Raw genomic sequence first — 14,230 nt, 5'->3', positions numbered from 1 at the left:
CAGAAGACAGTTCACATCGCTTAGCGTTGCATTTAGAGCTCCTCTAAGTTTGTGGAATTCCTCTGTTAAATGACTCAGGGCTGCTTAGCAGATGCACTTTAACAGATGGAGGTGCTTTCCATTTCTATGTATTAATTATGTGTATTAAAAATTGATTTTTAATGGAAGCTCAGTAAAAGGCACATATAACACTTAGGGAGTTGTGAGTTTACATCTGTGTTGACATAGCACGACCTCTATGTGCTCTGTTTCTTGTCTGTCTTTGTTATGCTCCAGCAAAGCGGCAGAGAGTGCTCATCAAGGACACTGAATATTTGGAAAGATGTTCTCTAGTAAATCAGAGTGTTTCCAGTGAAATTAAGTTGAACTGACTGTGAAGCTGTAAAAGCAAACTTCCACATCCCTGCATTAAACCTCCCACAGTCCCTCTCTTGGATTGAGACCGAAGCACCGTGAACATGCTCCGGAGCGGCATAGACTCCACTCAGTATTGATTTTTGCATCCTTCGAGTCGTAAGTGCATTCAGAGGGTTATTTTCAGTATTTCATATTATCTGACGTTAGAAAGCAATAACATCATTCTGCCTTGGCCAGCTGTCTTTAAGTCTGTTTGTTATATTTCTCACACGGCTTTGCGATAGGTCATTACAGCATCACTGTCCGTTTATCTCACCGTCCCATCTGTGCTGGCTTTCATCATACCTTTGATGGTGCTCGGGGGAGAATAAATGACTCAGCCAGTGCCCTTTGGGTCATTTCTACCCCCGGGTTATTACTGCTTCATTATGCTTCTCCCTTTGTCCTCCATTTGAACAAGAACGTGTGTCTAAGCCTTTGTTTATTATTTATTCTCTGTTATGGGCCATTTTGTTGATTGTAATTGTAGTGTGGTTAAATTGCAAACCATTCTTTTTAAAGTTGTTCTCAATATTCTGTTCTGCCATGTTCTAGTTTTTTTTAGTGGGTTTTTATAAAAGAATAATGATGAACTCTGCATTTTTTAGAGTCTGATTAACGTATGAATTACTGCTTACAAATTCAGTATATAGATGTTCAAAGACAGATCTAATAGGCTTTACTTGCCGTCTAATTTGCATTGGATATGCTACAGGCAGTTTGAAGTTCATACAGGGGCCACCTCAGAATTTCTGAGTAACAAATAGTTCAAAAGTTCAATTAAAAACAATCTGCCCATTTTAACTGTGTGTTAAGTGTATTACCCTGCAGTTTGGGGCAGGGGGCTTCGTTCTTTGGGGCAGATTCTTTTTTTGGCATTCAACAATGATATCTTGTACTGGATTTTGGCTAAATCACATTATTATGCAACATTCCTGCCTCAAGGCAAGGCCATCTACAATGGGATTGTAATGGGAGAGAAACTGGGCCGAGCAGTGAGTAACAGAGTGTGTTTGAGGTAGCCGTGAGGATGAGGTATCTCTGTCGGCTGTCTCCCATGTTATGAATTCACGCACATGGAAACACACACTTTGTCAGGCAGCCACTCTTTGCCTGCACCACCTCTCTTTGTCTCTATTTTGCTCTTTTTCTCATCTGCACCCTCACTGTTTTCATTACCACAACAATTCCTCCGTCATTCTGTCATCCTCTTTTTATGCAACCCCCCCCCACCAACCCCCTCACCCACCCCCTCACCCATGCTATGCAGCTCTCCGGGACTGCCTTTACGCTCAGCTAGATCTTCCTTTCTTTCCTGTGCCGTTGCCTCCAGCCTCGTGCTCACCCCACCCCCGTGTCTATAGGGACAATTGGGAGGAAACAAAAGAGAGCGGACAGCACGGCCTCTTGAGTTTACAGTGAGCAAGTAAGGAGAAGGGTGTTAACATATTGAGTCTGCTTTTATGGCGAACTACTCAAACCTAATTTAGGTAGCAGTTAAGTGGTCGGAGCTGCCAATTTGAATGAATGTGTGCACACTCTGGTCAGTAAAAGATAAATGGTGTTTTTAAACTTAATGGAAGGTTGGAGTACTTGGGGATGATGGTTCCGGGATGGGGTTTGCGGCATGGTTATGTGTGTCTTTGTGCGTCCTGCTCCTGAATGGATGCTACATAATTTAGAAGCTATTATTTTTGCACCCTACTACTGAGAAGAAAGAACAGTAGAGGAAATGACAGACAGTGTTGTCTCAGCTATAACTGCTTTAAAAGCAATACATTTATGAGTTCTGTTTTAAGTCCTATATATTCTTTGACTTTGTTGTCAACAAAAACATAATCGCTTGTGCTCCTCTCATTCTGTCACTTTCTCTGCTTCTTCTGCATTCCCTGCCTGCATAGGAATCACAAGACAGAGGCATGGCAATTTAACCAAGCCTGTCACATGCTGCTTAATTCAAATAGGCTGATAATTCGCCCGTTCACTCGTCTTCCTTCCCTGCTGCAAGGGCAACAACTAACATGCATGTTACCATGACGATAAGAGGGGCCCGGTGGCCTAGTGTTTGTTCGTTCAGCGGGAGTTTCCCCCTTTTCTCTCCTCTGTTGAAAAATCCAAAGCTGTCTCCCACCCATCCCCCTCTGTTCATATTTTCCACCTGCGCCCCCACATCTCCATCTCATTTACTGTGTTCACCTCAATTACACCCAGTTTATGCCAGCTCTCATCATTCAAAAACTCCACCCTGCTTTAAGATGTCGCTCTCGCTCCAGCTCTCTTTGTCTCACCTTGGTGAGCGCTCCCATCCATCTGTCTGAGCACTGCGAAATTGCAAAGTGCTAAATTTTCATTTAAAGAACTTCTTTATATGTAGCATTTTCTTCTATTGCCTTTTATTTTTGGTCAAAGTGTGAAAGCATTGTGACATAGCCTAAAATAGGAAGCCTCACCTTGCTCTCTTGGTTCCCTTTAATGCCATGTGCACTGATTTTATGTGAAGGACTCACTCATTTGCAGTGAAAATGCAAAGTATTTAACATTTATGCTAGCTCCCGGGTGTCTTGTCTCAGTGCTGCTCTTCTGCTCGAGCCAACGTTAACAGAGTCACTGGCTCCCACACCATCACAAACTTGATGTATTATAGGAAAAAAAGTTTTTTTTTTCCATAAATATAAATAATTTTTGCTAGTGAGAACTTTTTTTTCAAGGAGGCTAGCAGATGTTAGCTAGCAAACAGCTGGCAGCCATGTCTGCTAGCTAGAATTTTTCTGACAGGTAAGCAGGTAACACTCAGTAACATTTACTGCTAGAAAGTAAATGCACTTTTTACAGTACTAATCATGAGAGGGGTTGTGAGCCAGCTTGCTGTAAGCCATGCAACCATTTTCCTCTTCTTTCATCTGGTTCCCTTAGGGTTTACTACAGTAGATCATTTGCTTCAGTCTCTTGCCTCCTCCTCCTTTACACCAAACCCTCCTTCATTACACCCATGAATCCATTTTGTGGTCTCTTTCCATCCTGGCTGGCAGATCTATATTCAAATTTTTTTTGTCCTGTATATCCACGATTCCCAAACTGCTCACCCTGAGCTGTCCCTCTGGTATACTAATTTATTATCCTGTCCCTCTGGATCACTCCCACTGAAAATATTAACATATTTAATTCTGCCACCTCCAGCTCGAACTCCTGTCTTCAAATAACATATAATTGCAGGTCTCTCTACCATCTTGTAAACCTTCCTTTTCACTCCTGCTGCTATGCTTGTTACAATCACCCCTGACACTCATCCTGACCCACTGCCTGCACCCTTTTCTTACCTGTCTTGTGCACTGTCCATTGCTTCAAATGATTTACCCAGGGTATTTAAATTTGTCCACCTTCACTGCCTCTGCTCTTTGCATCTTCACTGTTACCCGTATTTCCCTCTTAATGTCATGTATTCTACAAGCCATGCAACTACAGACAGTGTAAAAATCGACATAGCTATAATGATGTCACCCACAGGTTTCTGAAGTCCCATTTTGAAGCCTGATGAGTGTTTCTGCTGTCACAATCTTCGTTTCAAAAAAAACAGATGTGACAAGGAAGGGCTGGTCTAACTTTGATATTAGCTAAAAACTTGAGTTCAATTCAACTTTATTTATGTAGCGCCAAAACACAACAACAGTCGCCTCAAGGTGCTTTATATTGTAAGATAGACCCTACAATAATACATACAGAGAAAAAAACCCAACAATCATACGACCCCCTATGAGCAAGCACTTTGGTGACAGTGGGAAAGAAAAACTCCCTTTTAACAAGAAGAAACCTCCAGCAGAACCAGGCTCAGGGAGGGGCGGGGCCATCTGCTGCGACCGGTTGGGGTGAGAGAACGAAGACGGGATAAAGACATGCTGTGGAAGACAGCCAGAGATTACAAGTATGATTCAGTGCAGAGAGGTCTATTAACACATGTTGAGTGAAAAAGGTGACTGAAAAGGAAATCCAGCCCCAACTATATGCTTTAGGAAAAAAACAAAACAAAACAACTTGTAATTGGATGTGTGCAGTAAAACCATTTTGAAATGTGATATAACCATTTCTTGGTCAACATTGCCCGAATTTAGAGACTGAGCCCATAAATTTAGTAGGGATGTTTTTACAGAGGTTCAGATAGAAAGCCATTTTCCCATAGACGTTCAAGGTTCAAGGTTCTTTATTTGTCACATGCATAGTTATACAAGTATAAAACACAGTGAAATGTAACCTGACACGCTCCTCGACATGTGCAAAAATGGGGGGGGAGTAGAGGAAGAACATTATATATATATATATATATAGTATATACATTAGGTGAATGTGCAGTAGTAGCAGCAAGCAGGTGAATTCTGTACATTAAGTGAATTAAATAAGAATAGACAATCTGACTATTTTACAGAATAGACAATATAAACATATTTAAAATTAAAGGAATTTGAAATGTACATTGTGCCTTGGTTTAGAGTGTCTGGAAGAGAGTCCTGTCTCAGTCAATTATAGATGATGTGAGAGGACAGGTGTGTGTGTTTAGGGCCCGGATGGCTTGGGGTTAGAAGCTCCTCTTGAGTCTCTCTGTCCTTGCCCGGAAGATGCGGAACCTTCTACCGGATTGCAGAAGTTGGAACAGTTTGTTGCCAGGATGGGACGGGTCCTTCAGTATCTGCGCTGCTCTAGTCCGGCATCTCCTGGTGTAGGTGTCCTGAAGCGGGGGGAGAGCAATCCCGCAGCAGCGTTCTGCTGTACGGATCACTCTCTGGAGAGCTTTTTGGTCCTTCACACAGCTGTTCCCAAACCACGATGTCATGTTCTGTGTGAGGATGCTCTCCACAGCGGATGTATAGAAAATCCTGCGGATCTTTGGAGAGACCCTGAACTTCCTCAGTTGTCGTAGGTGATACAGGCGCTGCCTAGCCTTTTTGGTCTGGACCTGAATGTGGGCAGACCATGTCAGGTCTGAGGAGATGTGGACACCAAGATACTTGAAGGACTGCACCCTCTCCACTGGAGCTCCATTGATGATAATGGGCTTGTAGTCTCTGTGCTGACTCCTTCTGAAGTCCACCACCAGCTCCTTGGTCTTGCCAACGTTCAGCTGGAGGTGGTTGTCCTGGCACCATGATGCCAGATTCTTCACTTCGTCCATGTAGGCCACCTCACCGTTGTTGGAGATGGCACCCAACACCACTACGTCTGTAGTCTATGGGAAAAATCTGGAACCACAGCTATTGCCATCGGGTGGCAGGTTTAAGTCACTTCAGTGTTGGCATAATTTAGAAGCTATATTCATGCTTAGGCTTTCTACACACATACAATAGGTATCTGCAGTACTATCTTTACCATGTTCAAGTCACCTTTTAGTCAAGACTGGTGCTTCTAATTCTCAACAACTGTATAAATGGTGGAATAATGACGGCAATGCAAGCTGTTTAATGATGTTTCTTGTGTAACATCATCCACACATTACATGCAACTATAAGTGACTGCGCCAATCTGTTAGTGCCCAAAGCAGTTGCTAGCAGGTTATTGCTTCAGCACGATATACCTATTTGTGGCCAATTTCAACTTGCAAGTTGCAGCAACTGCCAGCAAACATTCAAGAAGGGTCATTAACTGGACTCTAGGCCTATGTAACTGAATCTTTGACCATTAATTTCACAGCTGCTGCCATCAAACTCCAGCAACCACTCTCTGATCAGTTGGGGAATATGTATTTTTCCCTTGCAGCCGGTGGTTTCTAGATGTTTGCCAACTGGTTTCTAGGCCTGTGTAACTCAGGCCTTATTCACGTGATGTGACAGCAAAACCTGAACAGAAGTTAATGGAAAACAAGCTGTTTGCTGTCTTCTTCGGTGACCTCTGTAAACATGATTATCATGACTTCCTGTGCTGAGTTCCTTTGAGGTCTAACATGAAGTTTGTTTTGTGAATTATGGTCACTGTTAGAGCTGGGAAGGAGGATTCTCCAGGATATGGGCACTGGCTAAGGATTTGGGAGTTACAAGTCATTAGCCAATGAGCATCCAGTCTCCTCGGCCTCACATCAGATTTCAAAACGCCAAGATGTTGAGTGTGAAAATGCTCTGCTCAAGGCTTCATTAATGGAACACAGTTTGGAGTTTTTTGGGTTTTTTTTATAGAGATGAATAATGAAAAAAAATGTAAAGCACCTCAACAGGACCAGTAGAAACAAATAGTGTTTTTTTAGTGGGAAGGGAGTAAAGTAAAGTTATAAAAGATTTGTTGTGCAAAAAGAGCAAACATAAATGCTTTTATCCAAAGATACCTTGCAGTTATGAAGACTTCTAAATAAAGTGTTGCTAGTTTTCTGATTTCAGAGAATTTTTAGATTTGTGGTTCAACTGGCTGTTTATAGCAGTAAACGATATATTCTCGCAAACTCTTCCGTCGCTGAATTTTAATCCCACCACTTCACTTGCAGGACACATGACATCACAGGCGAGAGAACAGATGGCTCAGCACTGAAAAGATTTCAGGAAAACTAAAAAGGAAGAGTAAAGGGGGTGGAAAGGAGGGGACCGAGCTCGAATAAACCCATCTGCTCACAGATGGATGCAGATTTCATTTGGGCCTGTTATGACAGTCTTGTTGCTATTTTTGTCACCGCTCTCCATCTTTCGCAGAAGGTGGGATGGGGGCTAAAAGGAGGGGTTGAGAGGGAGAGGAGTGTACCCAGAGATGTACGAGGAGGTGTCTTGTCTGCTTTCCAGTTGGATTCGGGATCCCAGAATGCAGCTGGCCTTGTTACCATGGCTGATGCAGGCATATTTATTATTGTTTATGTGTGTTATTACCACACAAATCACAATAAGGGCTGACAGCAAAGCTGGAAACTGGTTATTTGTATGGGAAGTTAGCACAATTTAGAAGCCAGTTAAACCCAGCGAGCTGTACTGATATAAGGGTTGCTCTGTATACAGAATATTTCTTCGTTATTTAAATTTTACTGATACTTAAAAAGCAATAGTTTAATTACAGTGGGCACTTAAAGCAGTTCAAGTTACTTTTTCCACTACTTCACAACTTAAGTGTTAACGTCTTCCTCACTAGTAATTATCCAGTAATATTAATTAATAATTCAGTGTGCCAACATTTTGCATTTGATGCTTGAGAAACATTTTAAATCACAAGAACTTTTAGAGGAAAAAAATGTGGTGAAACATGTGAAAATGTAATTATACTCAATGTCACTTGTGTGCAGTTTAATATACAGACTGTAAATTACTTTGCATTTTAGTACTTTGTAGTAAAATGGTATAGACCTCTGGTTTTTCTTACTGCCGTGTGGATGTTACAGCACGGTGCTTATAAAATAATAAGTTTCCTTGCAATGACACAAGGCGTTTGATTTATTTCCTCCTGTTCTCACCCTCTGCAGTCACTCATATTCCTGGGCTGTGTGGCGGCGGCAGGGCTTGGCCTCAACCTTCTGTGTCTGGCCATCTACCTGAGCTGCTTGTGCTGCTGCCGTAAAGAGGAGGAGGAGGAAAGCAAGAAACCTAATTCCTGCTGCGTCACCTGGTCGGCAGTCGCCGCCGGCCTCATCACATGGTGAGAGAATTACGACCCAGACAGCGTGTTATGAATAACCGTGATTACAGTTCGCACACGCTCTCCGCTGCTGTCTGCAGTTCTGTGTTTTCCCATTTTCTTTATTTGTTGTTCTGTATTCCTCATACAGAGCTGTAAGTGCTGTGATGTTTTCACTGCACATTCTCTATTCCCACACTAACTTATTAGTCTGTAGCACGTAGACTCTCTGTGTATTTGTCCACTCTGTTTGTCTTTTTGTCTTTCCATTTATATTCTCCGTGTGTTCGGAGCCTCTCCTTCTGGGCTTTGTAAACACTGTAGGTTCATGCATCTCTACCATTTGTTCATTTCTAGTGATTTCTAGTTTTGAAAATGTTCCACAGGATTTGAATTTGTGTTGTTGAAAATGGCTCTTTAGGAAACTATGGTCACTATATTTTGAGGCACAATAAAAATTCATCCAACGCTGAGTTCACTCTGGTATTAACAAAATATCCCACTGGCATTTGTGGCTCTCAAGCACTATACCAGTGGTTGATGGAAGCTATCCTGATGTGGGCGTATTGTCAATGTTCTGCTGACAATGTGGAAGTGCAATTGTGCATTACTGGCTAGGGCAGCCAGCTGGCAGCCAGCTTTTCTATTATGCAAATTATAATTAAAAACCAAAAAAAAACAACAACCAAAAACCAAAATGTAGGTGGATCGGTTACTGTACAATAAGCAGTACAATGAGCTGCACATCTTTCATTTATATTTTGGTAGGAAAATAGGGGATAGGTGCATTGATTCACTGAAATGTATGCAAACATGGAAATAAAGTCTATAATAGTTTGTATGTCTGCCTTCGGGGCGATCGGGGCGATCGTGGCTCAAGAGTTGGGAGTTCGCCTTGTAATCGGAAGGTTGCCGGTTCGAGCCCCGGCTTGGACAGTCTCGGTCGTTGTGTCCTTGGACAAAACACTTCACCCGTTGCCTACTGGTGGTGGTCAGAGGCCCGGTGGCGCCAGTGTCCGGCAGCCTCGCCTCTGTCAGTGCGCCCCAGGGTGGCTGTGGCTGCAATGTAGCTGCCATCACCAGTGTGTGAATGGGTGTGAATGGGTGGATGACTGGATGTGTAAAGCACTTTGGGGTCCTTAGGGACTAGTAAAGCACTATACAAATACAGGCCATTTACCATTTATTCTTCAGCACAGCCTGAACTCTGTTAGGGAAGTTTTCTTTAAGCAGTCTTCATGAATAGTTCTCCAGGCTTCAGACCTTTCAAAGCTCTTCTTTGAATGCAGCCTGTCTTTTGTTATATTCTCTCTCAAGATGATGCTTCAGTAATGTTGACATCCACGTTCTGCTGAGGCCAATCTATGACTGATAGTATTCAACTCTGGGATTTTCTGTCCAAGTAGTGTGTTTGGGATCATTGTCATGTGGAAAAAATTACATTGAGACTTTCCAGATCGTATTGCATGGTGGATCAAAATCTGACCGTACTTTTCTGTTTTCTTAATTTGATCAATTTTGACAAAATCCTCAACACCACTGTCTCAAATGCAACTCCAAACTATGAGAGAGCTTCCACCATCCTTTACAGATTGCTGCACACAGTCAGTGTTGTACATCTGTCCTGGCCATACTGGTGATTTTGGATTCATCTTTCCCTAAGACTTTTTGCAACTGATTTTCAGTGCAATTCTTTTGGCATACCACAGCCCTTTCTCCCCGTTTCCCGTAAGGATGGCTTCTTGGCAGCCATTCTTCCACTGAGACCATTACTGATCCTCTAGCAAACAAGTAGTTGGATCAACTGTAGGCCTACATGCATCTGTCATTTCCTCTGTCAGGTCTTTGGTGGATATTTTCCCATTTCCTGAGGTCAGAAAGGTCATCTTAGAGTTTCAGATACAGATCCTCTGCTGTGGATAATTTTTTTTAGAGCTGCTAATTCTTATTTGTGTTCTTCACTTGCCCAATTTCCATACTGAGAAATGCCAAGTTTTAGGCTTTAAAAACAAACAAAAAAACAGGTACAAGCAGTGGAATTAAAATGAACGCAAAAGCAGCCAATGCCCAAAGAAAAACTCAGAGAAAGCCCAGAGAACTACAGCTTGAGACCAGCGTGGAAGCAAAATATAAAGAAATGAGGGAGGATCAAGACACAATACTTCATAGTATATGCTGCACATGCAGGCCAAAAGAATGTAGAAATATAGAGGGACAAAACATGACTATAGTATTTTAAAATTTTATTTCAGTTGTATTGTTAAATTATTTATTGGAAAAAAAATGAAGCACATGAAGGTCATTCTACCTATCAAAATCCCTTCTGTGTCTCACTGGGAATATGGCAGGAATATCATACTGTAGAGGTCTTGAAAATTACACCAGTCAGTGCAGTTTTAATGACTTCCTAGTTTTCCTGGCTTGCTGAATGACTGAACAGCGTTTCCTCTCGCTTGTACAGGCCCAAGTATCAAACTGTACTGCTGCAGACGTAACCTACTTGTTTTGCTTGTTTAAAAACTTTTTGTTTATGTCACTGGAAGAATAATGCAACCCAGTGCAATGAATTTGTATTTTTCATTAGCACAAATTTTGTGTCACCCTCACATTGTGTGAGTGCCAACCCCAAGTATGGCATTTTATGCAAAAATCACGTATTAAATAAACCACTTAAAATGTGAAAACGATACTATTTTAAGGATAAATGTTTTCTTTTTTTGTTATCGTTAAGATGATATCAGACGCAGTATTTCCCCTCAGATTTTATAATGGAGCAGCGTTGCAGTTAATGTGATTTGTTTTGGCTGGAGGCTGCTGCATCTCATCAAGTCTGTGGTGAACTGAAAACTTCCCTGATGTGAAGTGACATTAGCTGTGATATATACAATAGATTAATGGCATTAGTGTTATAGCCTTTAGCTGGTATAGGAAGCCTAAAGCAGCTAATTATTTTTGGCAAGATCCAACTTTTCATTCATTAAAGTTTCGGCTTTTGCGACAGACTCGAACACGTGAACTTAGGTAACACAGTCAGCACTTACATCGCCACATAGAACCCATCAAATCCCTCAATGAGCTCCGCTGTCCTCGCAAAGTGGATAATTGAATTACTCGACTATCCACAAAGGAGGGGACAGTCAACCATGTGACAACCATGCTTAGTAACTACCTGATTCAGATGTTACTAACCCATCAGCTTTTATCAGTCTCACACACAGATCCCCAATGAGTGGAGTCCTCTACTTTCAGTGTGGCCCAGTAGTTTGTTATTAACCATTATAATCATTCTAATAAACAGAGATCAACACAAATTATGGTGGCTCCAACCAGCAGTACTGAATAAGGTGACAACTCACTCACCTGGTTGGTTATCTACTGCCAGTGTCATGTGATTAATTAGTGCTGCACGACTATGTCCAAAACGATTATTATGATCATTTTGAAAATCTTTTGTTAATGCACTTTCACTCACATTCATATTATCTTACATTCCTGTGTTACAGTAAATTTTAATTGGTTCTCTTTATTCACCTAATTTCAGTGGACGTCTTAGAAGAAAAATAAAAAGTGGCCCAAAACGTAAAACAAAATTCAATAAACAGTCTACTTATTTTGCTCTTACATTCCAGTTAATTAGAACATCTTTGCCGACAATTAAGTGTTTATTTAGCTTACCTAAATGCATCTCCCAGAAGACAAATATAAAGTATTTCACTGCTCGTAACACCTGCATGTGCTCAGCATCTCTGTAGCAAAGAATGTGCATCTTTGGTCGAGCAGAATGGAACTATGTTGGTGTTTTTATGAGCTGGATGGATAAGCTGGAGAAGCTGGCTGGGGAGAAAGAGGTCTGAGCATCTTTGCTTAGGATGCTACACCCGCAACCCGGCCCCGGATAAGTGGAAAAAGATGGAGAGATGGAAGGATGGATATGAAAAACAAAAACAAACAAACAAACAAACTACAGTTTGTGGTTATGTTTTCAGATGGCTGAATAAGTTAAGTTGTGTTGTGCTGAGCAGACACAACTCCACAGCACTCTTTGACTAAGATCTTTTCTTGGTTAACACTTGCCTTAAATTGGAATTATTTCCAGGGAAAGGATGATGATTCATTTCTGCTGCTGTGCCAGACACTTGGATTTTATCATATCATATCTTTAAATGTAATGTCACTGTGTTACAATGTCACCCAGAATAGTCAAGGAAACTTAAAGCTGCATGGTGCAGAAACAGCTGGCATGTGTAGGGAGTGCTTGATTTACCTTGTGTTTTATCGGTGAAGAATTCATTTTCACTATCGCCTGATCATATTAATTTAACTGTGGGAAGCCAGAATCATGGTTAAGCTTATGATATGACTTACTGGGCAGCCCTAAGATTAATGTTTAACAGTCAGTGAGTGGCATTGTAAAATCTGAAAAGGAGCACAAGTGGGGAAAAAAATGATTAAGTCTTAAACCCACAGTGGATTTAGTGAAATAGATTAGCAATTGTTTTAACAACTGTGCAAAGATTAAATATGTAGTGAACCTTTATACAAAATATAAGAAAGTTATTGGTAGTGATGAAAATTTTTCACCTTCAGTTCATATGGTAACTTTGTTAATATAAACCCCTCATGTGCTGAGTGCGAGAGAAAGTTTAACAGGTAGAACAGCAAATAAAGGGGACACAGCCGATAAGCAGTGAAGTATGAAGAGCAATGGATTCAGAAAATTGATTTTTTTCCCTCCTATTCACAAAAAAATACCTGGTGCTTACAAACCCAGAAGCCCCAAGGTCATGACACATGGTTTGAAACTTTGTCTGGTATCTAGGACGTCAGTTTTAAAGGGCTCTCAAGAACATCTGACAACATGAGCCAATCTGTCGTCACGATGCCAAAAAAACATAGCGGCATGTTCAGTATGTCATTAGATGGAATAGCCTAGAGTTCCTATAGTCCTGGTCCTCTGCTAGTTAGTGCTCTCCACTGTATTTTCACTCTTTTGCATCATACATTTTTAATGTAGAGAGTACTGCTCATTTGAGACGCTCTATATTTTAAGAAACTTTAATGAGCACTGTTTCACTTGATGGGAACAGAAGTCATTTTCTACTGATGACATAAAGAAACCGCTGGAAAAAAATGGGCGACATCGGCTAATTGTTGTATAATTAGTGTTTTTCTTTTGTGTCTTTTCATTTTTTAGTCCAGATTAATAGGTTGATCTGACATATGCAAAGTTTATCATCGTGTTTTTTGGTGAGCTGTGCTTATCTTCGAATTCAATAGCTCTCCAAATTGCTAAAACAGCGAGAAAGCTTATTAGCAATATGTTTAAACTAGATGTAGCACTGTTGTGCTTCATTTTTATTAAATCCAATTTGGTAGAATTGAAGTTGAGGGTTTTAAAACAGACTTAATAGCATTAGAGTGTAATGACTCATTTATCTGATTTAAGGGTGTTGCTCTCTAATTTATAAATCAGATTATGCGTGATTAGGGAGTAGAACTCTTCCACTCCCACAGGGACAAGGAGACATACTGCATTTAATGAAGTTTTTGTTTCTCCTCCCTTCTGCTGTCCCATGTCTCCTTTGTTTCCCTGGGCTGGATCGCCATACGTGGATTAACGTTTTAGCTGGATTAAATTGGTGACCATTTGCCTTGATCCTGGATTTCTTAGTTCTTAAAAGCATCTGCAGGATTTGTTGTCACAGCAACATATCCGTAAGGTCAAACCAACTCAGGAGCAGGATTATTAAGTAGATGATGGAGGGAAACTTTACCATGTGTAATTTATTCCAATGGAAGAAACTAGCTGTGTTCATTGCACTGATAAAAATAATCACCAGCTCAGTCCTTTAGTGTACACTGAGTCCATAATTTTAGAGCCCCATCGCTTCAATCTGGATGGAAAAAAATAATGCACACCATATTAAAAGAAAAAGTGACATAAAGGAAATGGAGATCAGTGAGCGATGATATGACACAAACAATAAGATTGCTTTACCAAATTGAAGTCAGCGCTGCTGCATCCTGCCAGTCCTTAGAGGAAGAGCCCCTCTCCTGTATCATCTGAATTTGATTGATGATAGCCAGCTCTTGAGCAGAGGTCAAGCTGGGCTCAGCTGGTCCTCTCACACTTTTTTTCTGCTTCCTACCTATTAACTTTAAAAGAGACAGAGAAAATTGGGTGTTTCGGTTTGAAAAGATATCGTGGTGTTTTACTTTTTTTTGTTGTCGGGCTTAGATTAGAATCCTGATAAATAATAAATAAAGA

The 14,230-nt window shown here is 41.0% G+C and overlaps 1 protein-coding gene across 2 annotated transcripts in view; it reads left to right on the top strand.

The window, feature by feature from the left end:
- The window catches only part of ttyh2 (tweety family member 2), a 69,620-nt gene that overhangs the window by 9,321 nt on the left and 46,069 nt on the right, over positions 1–14,230 (top strand). For both annotated transcript variants that reach the window (XM_040039025.1, XM_040039024.1), the window contains exon 2: positions 7,811–7,983. In XM_040039025.1, the coding sequence (XP_039894959.1) occupies positions 7,811–7,983 (173 nt within the window). The remainder of the gene's footprint in view (positions 1–7,810; positions 7,984–14,230) is intronic.

The sequence above is a fragment of the Simochromis diagramma genome, unplaced genomic scaffold, assembly GCF_900408965.1.
Source record: "Simochromis diagramma unplaced genomic scaffold, fSimDia1.1 OVJJ01000402.1, whole genome shotgun sequence".
Classification (NCBI taxonomy): Eukaryota; Metazoa; Chordata; class Actinopteri; order Cichliformes; family Cichlidae; genus Simochromis; species Simochromis diagramma.
This window is presented reverse-complemented; position numbering and strand designations above follow the sequence as displayed.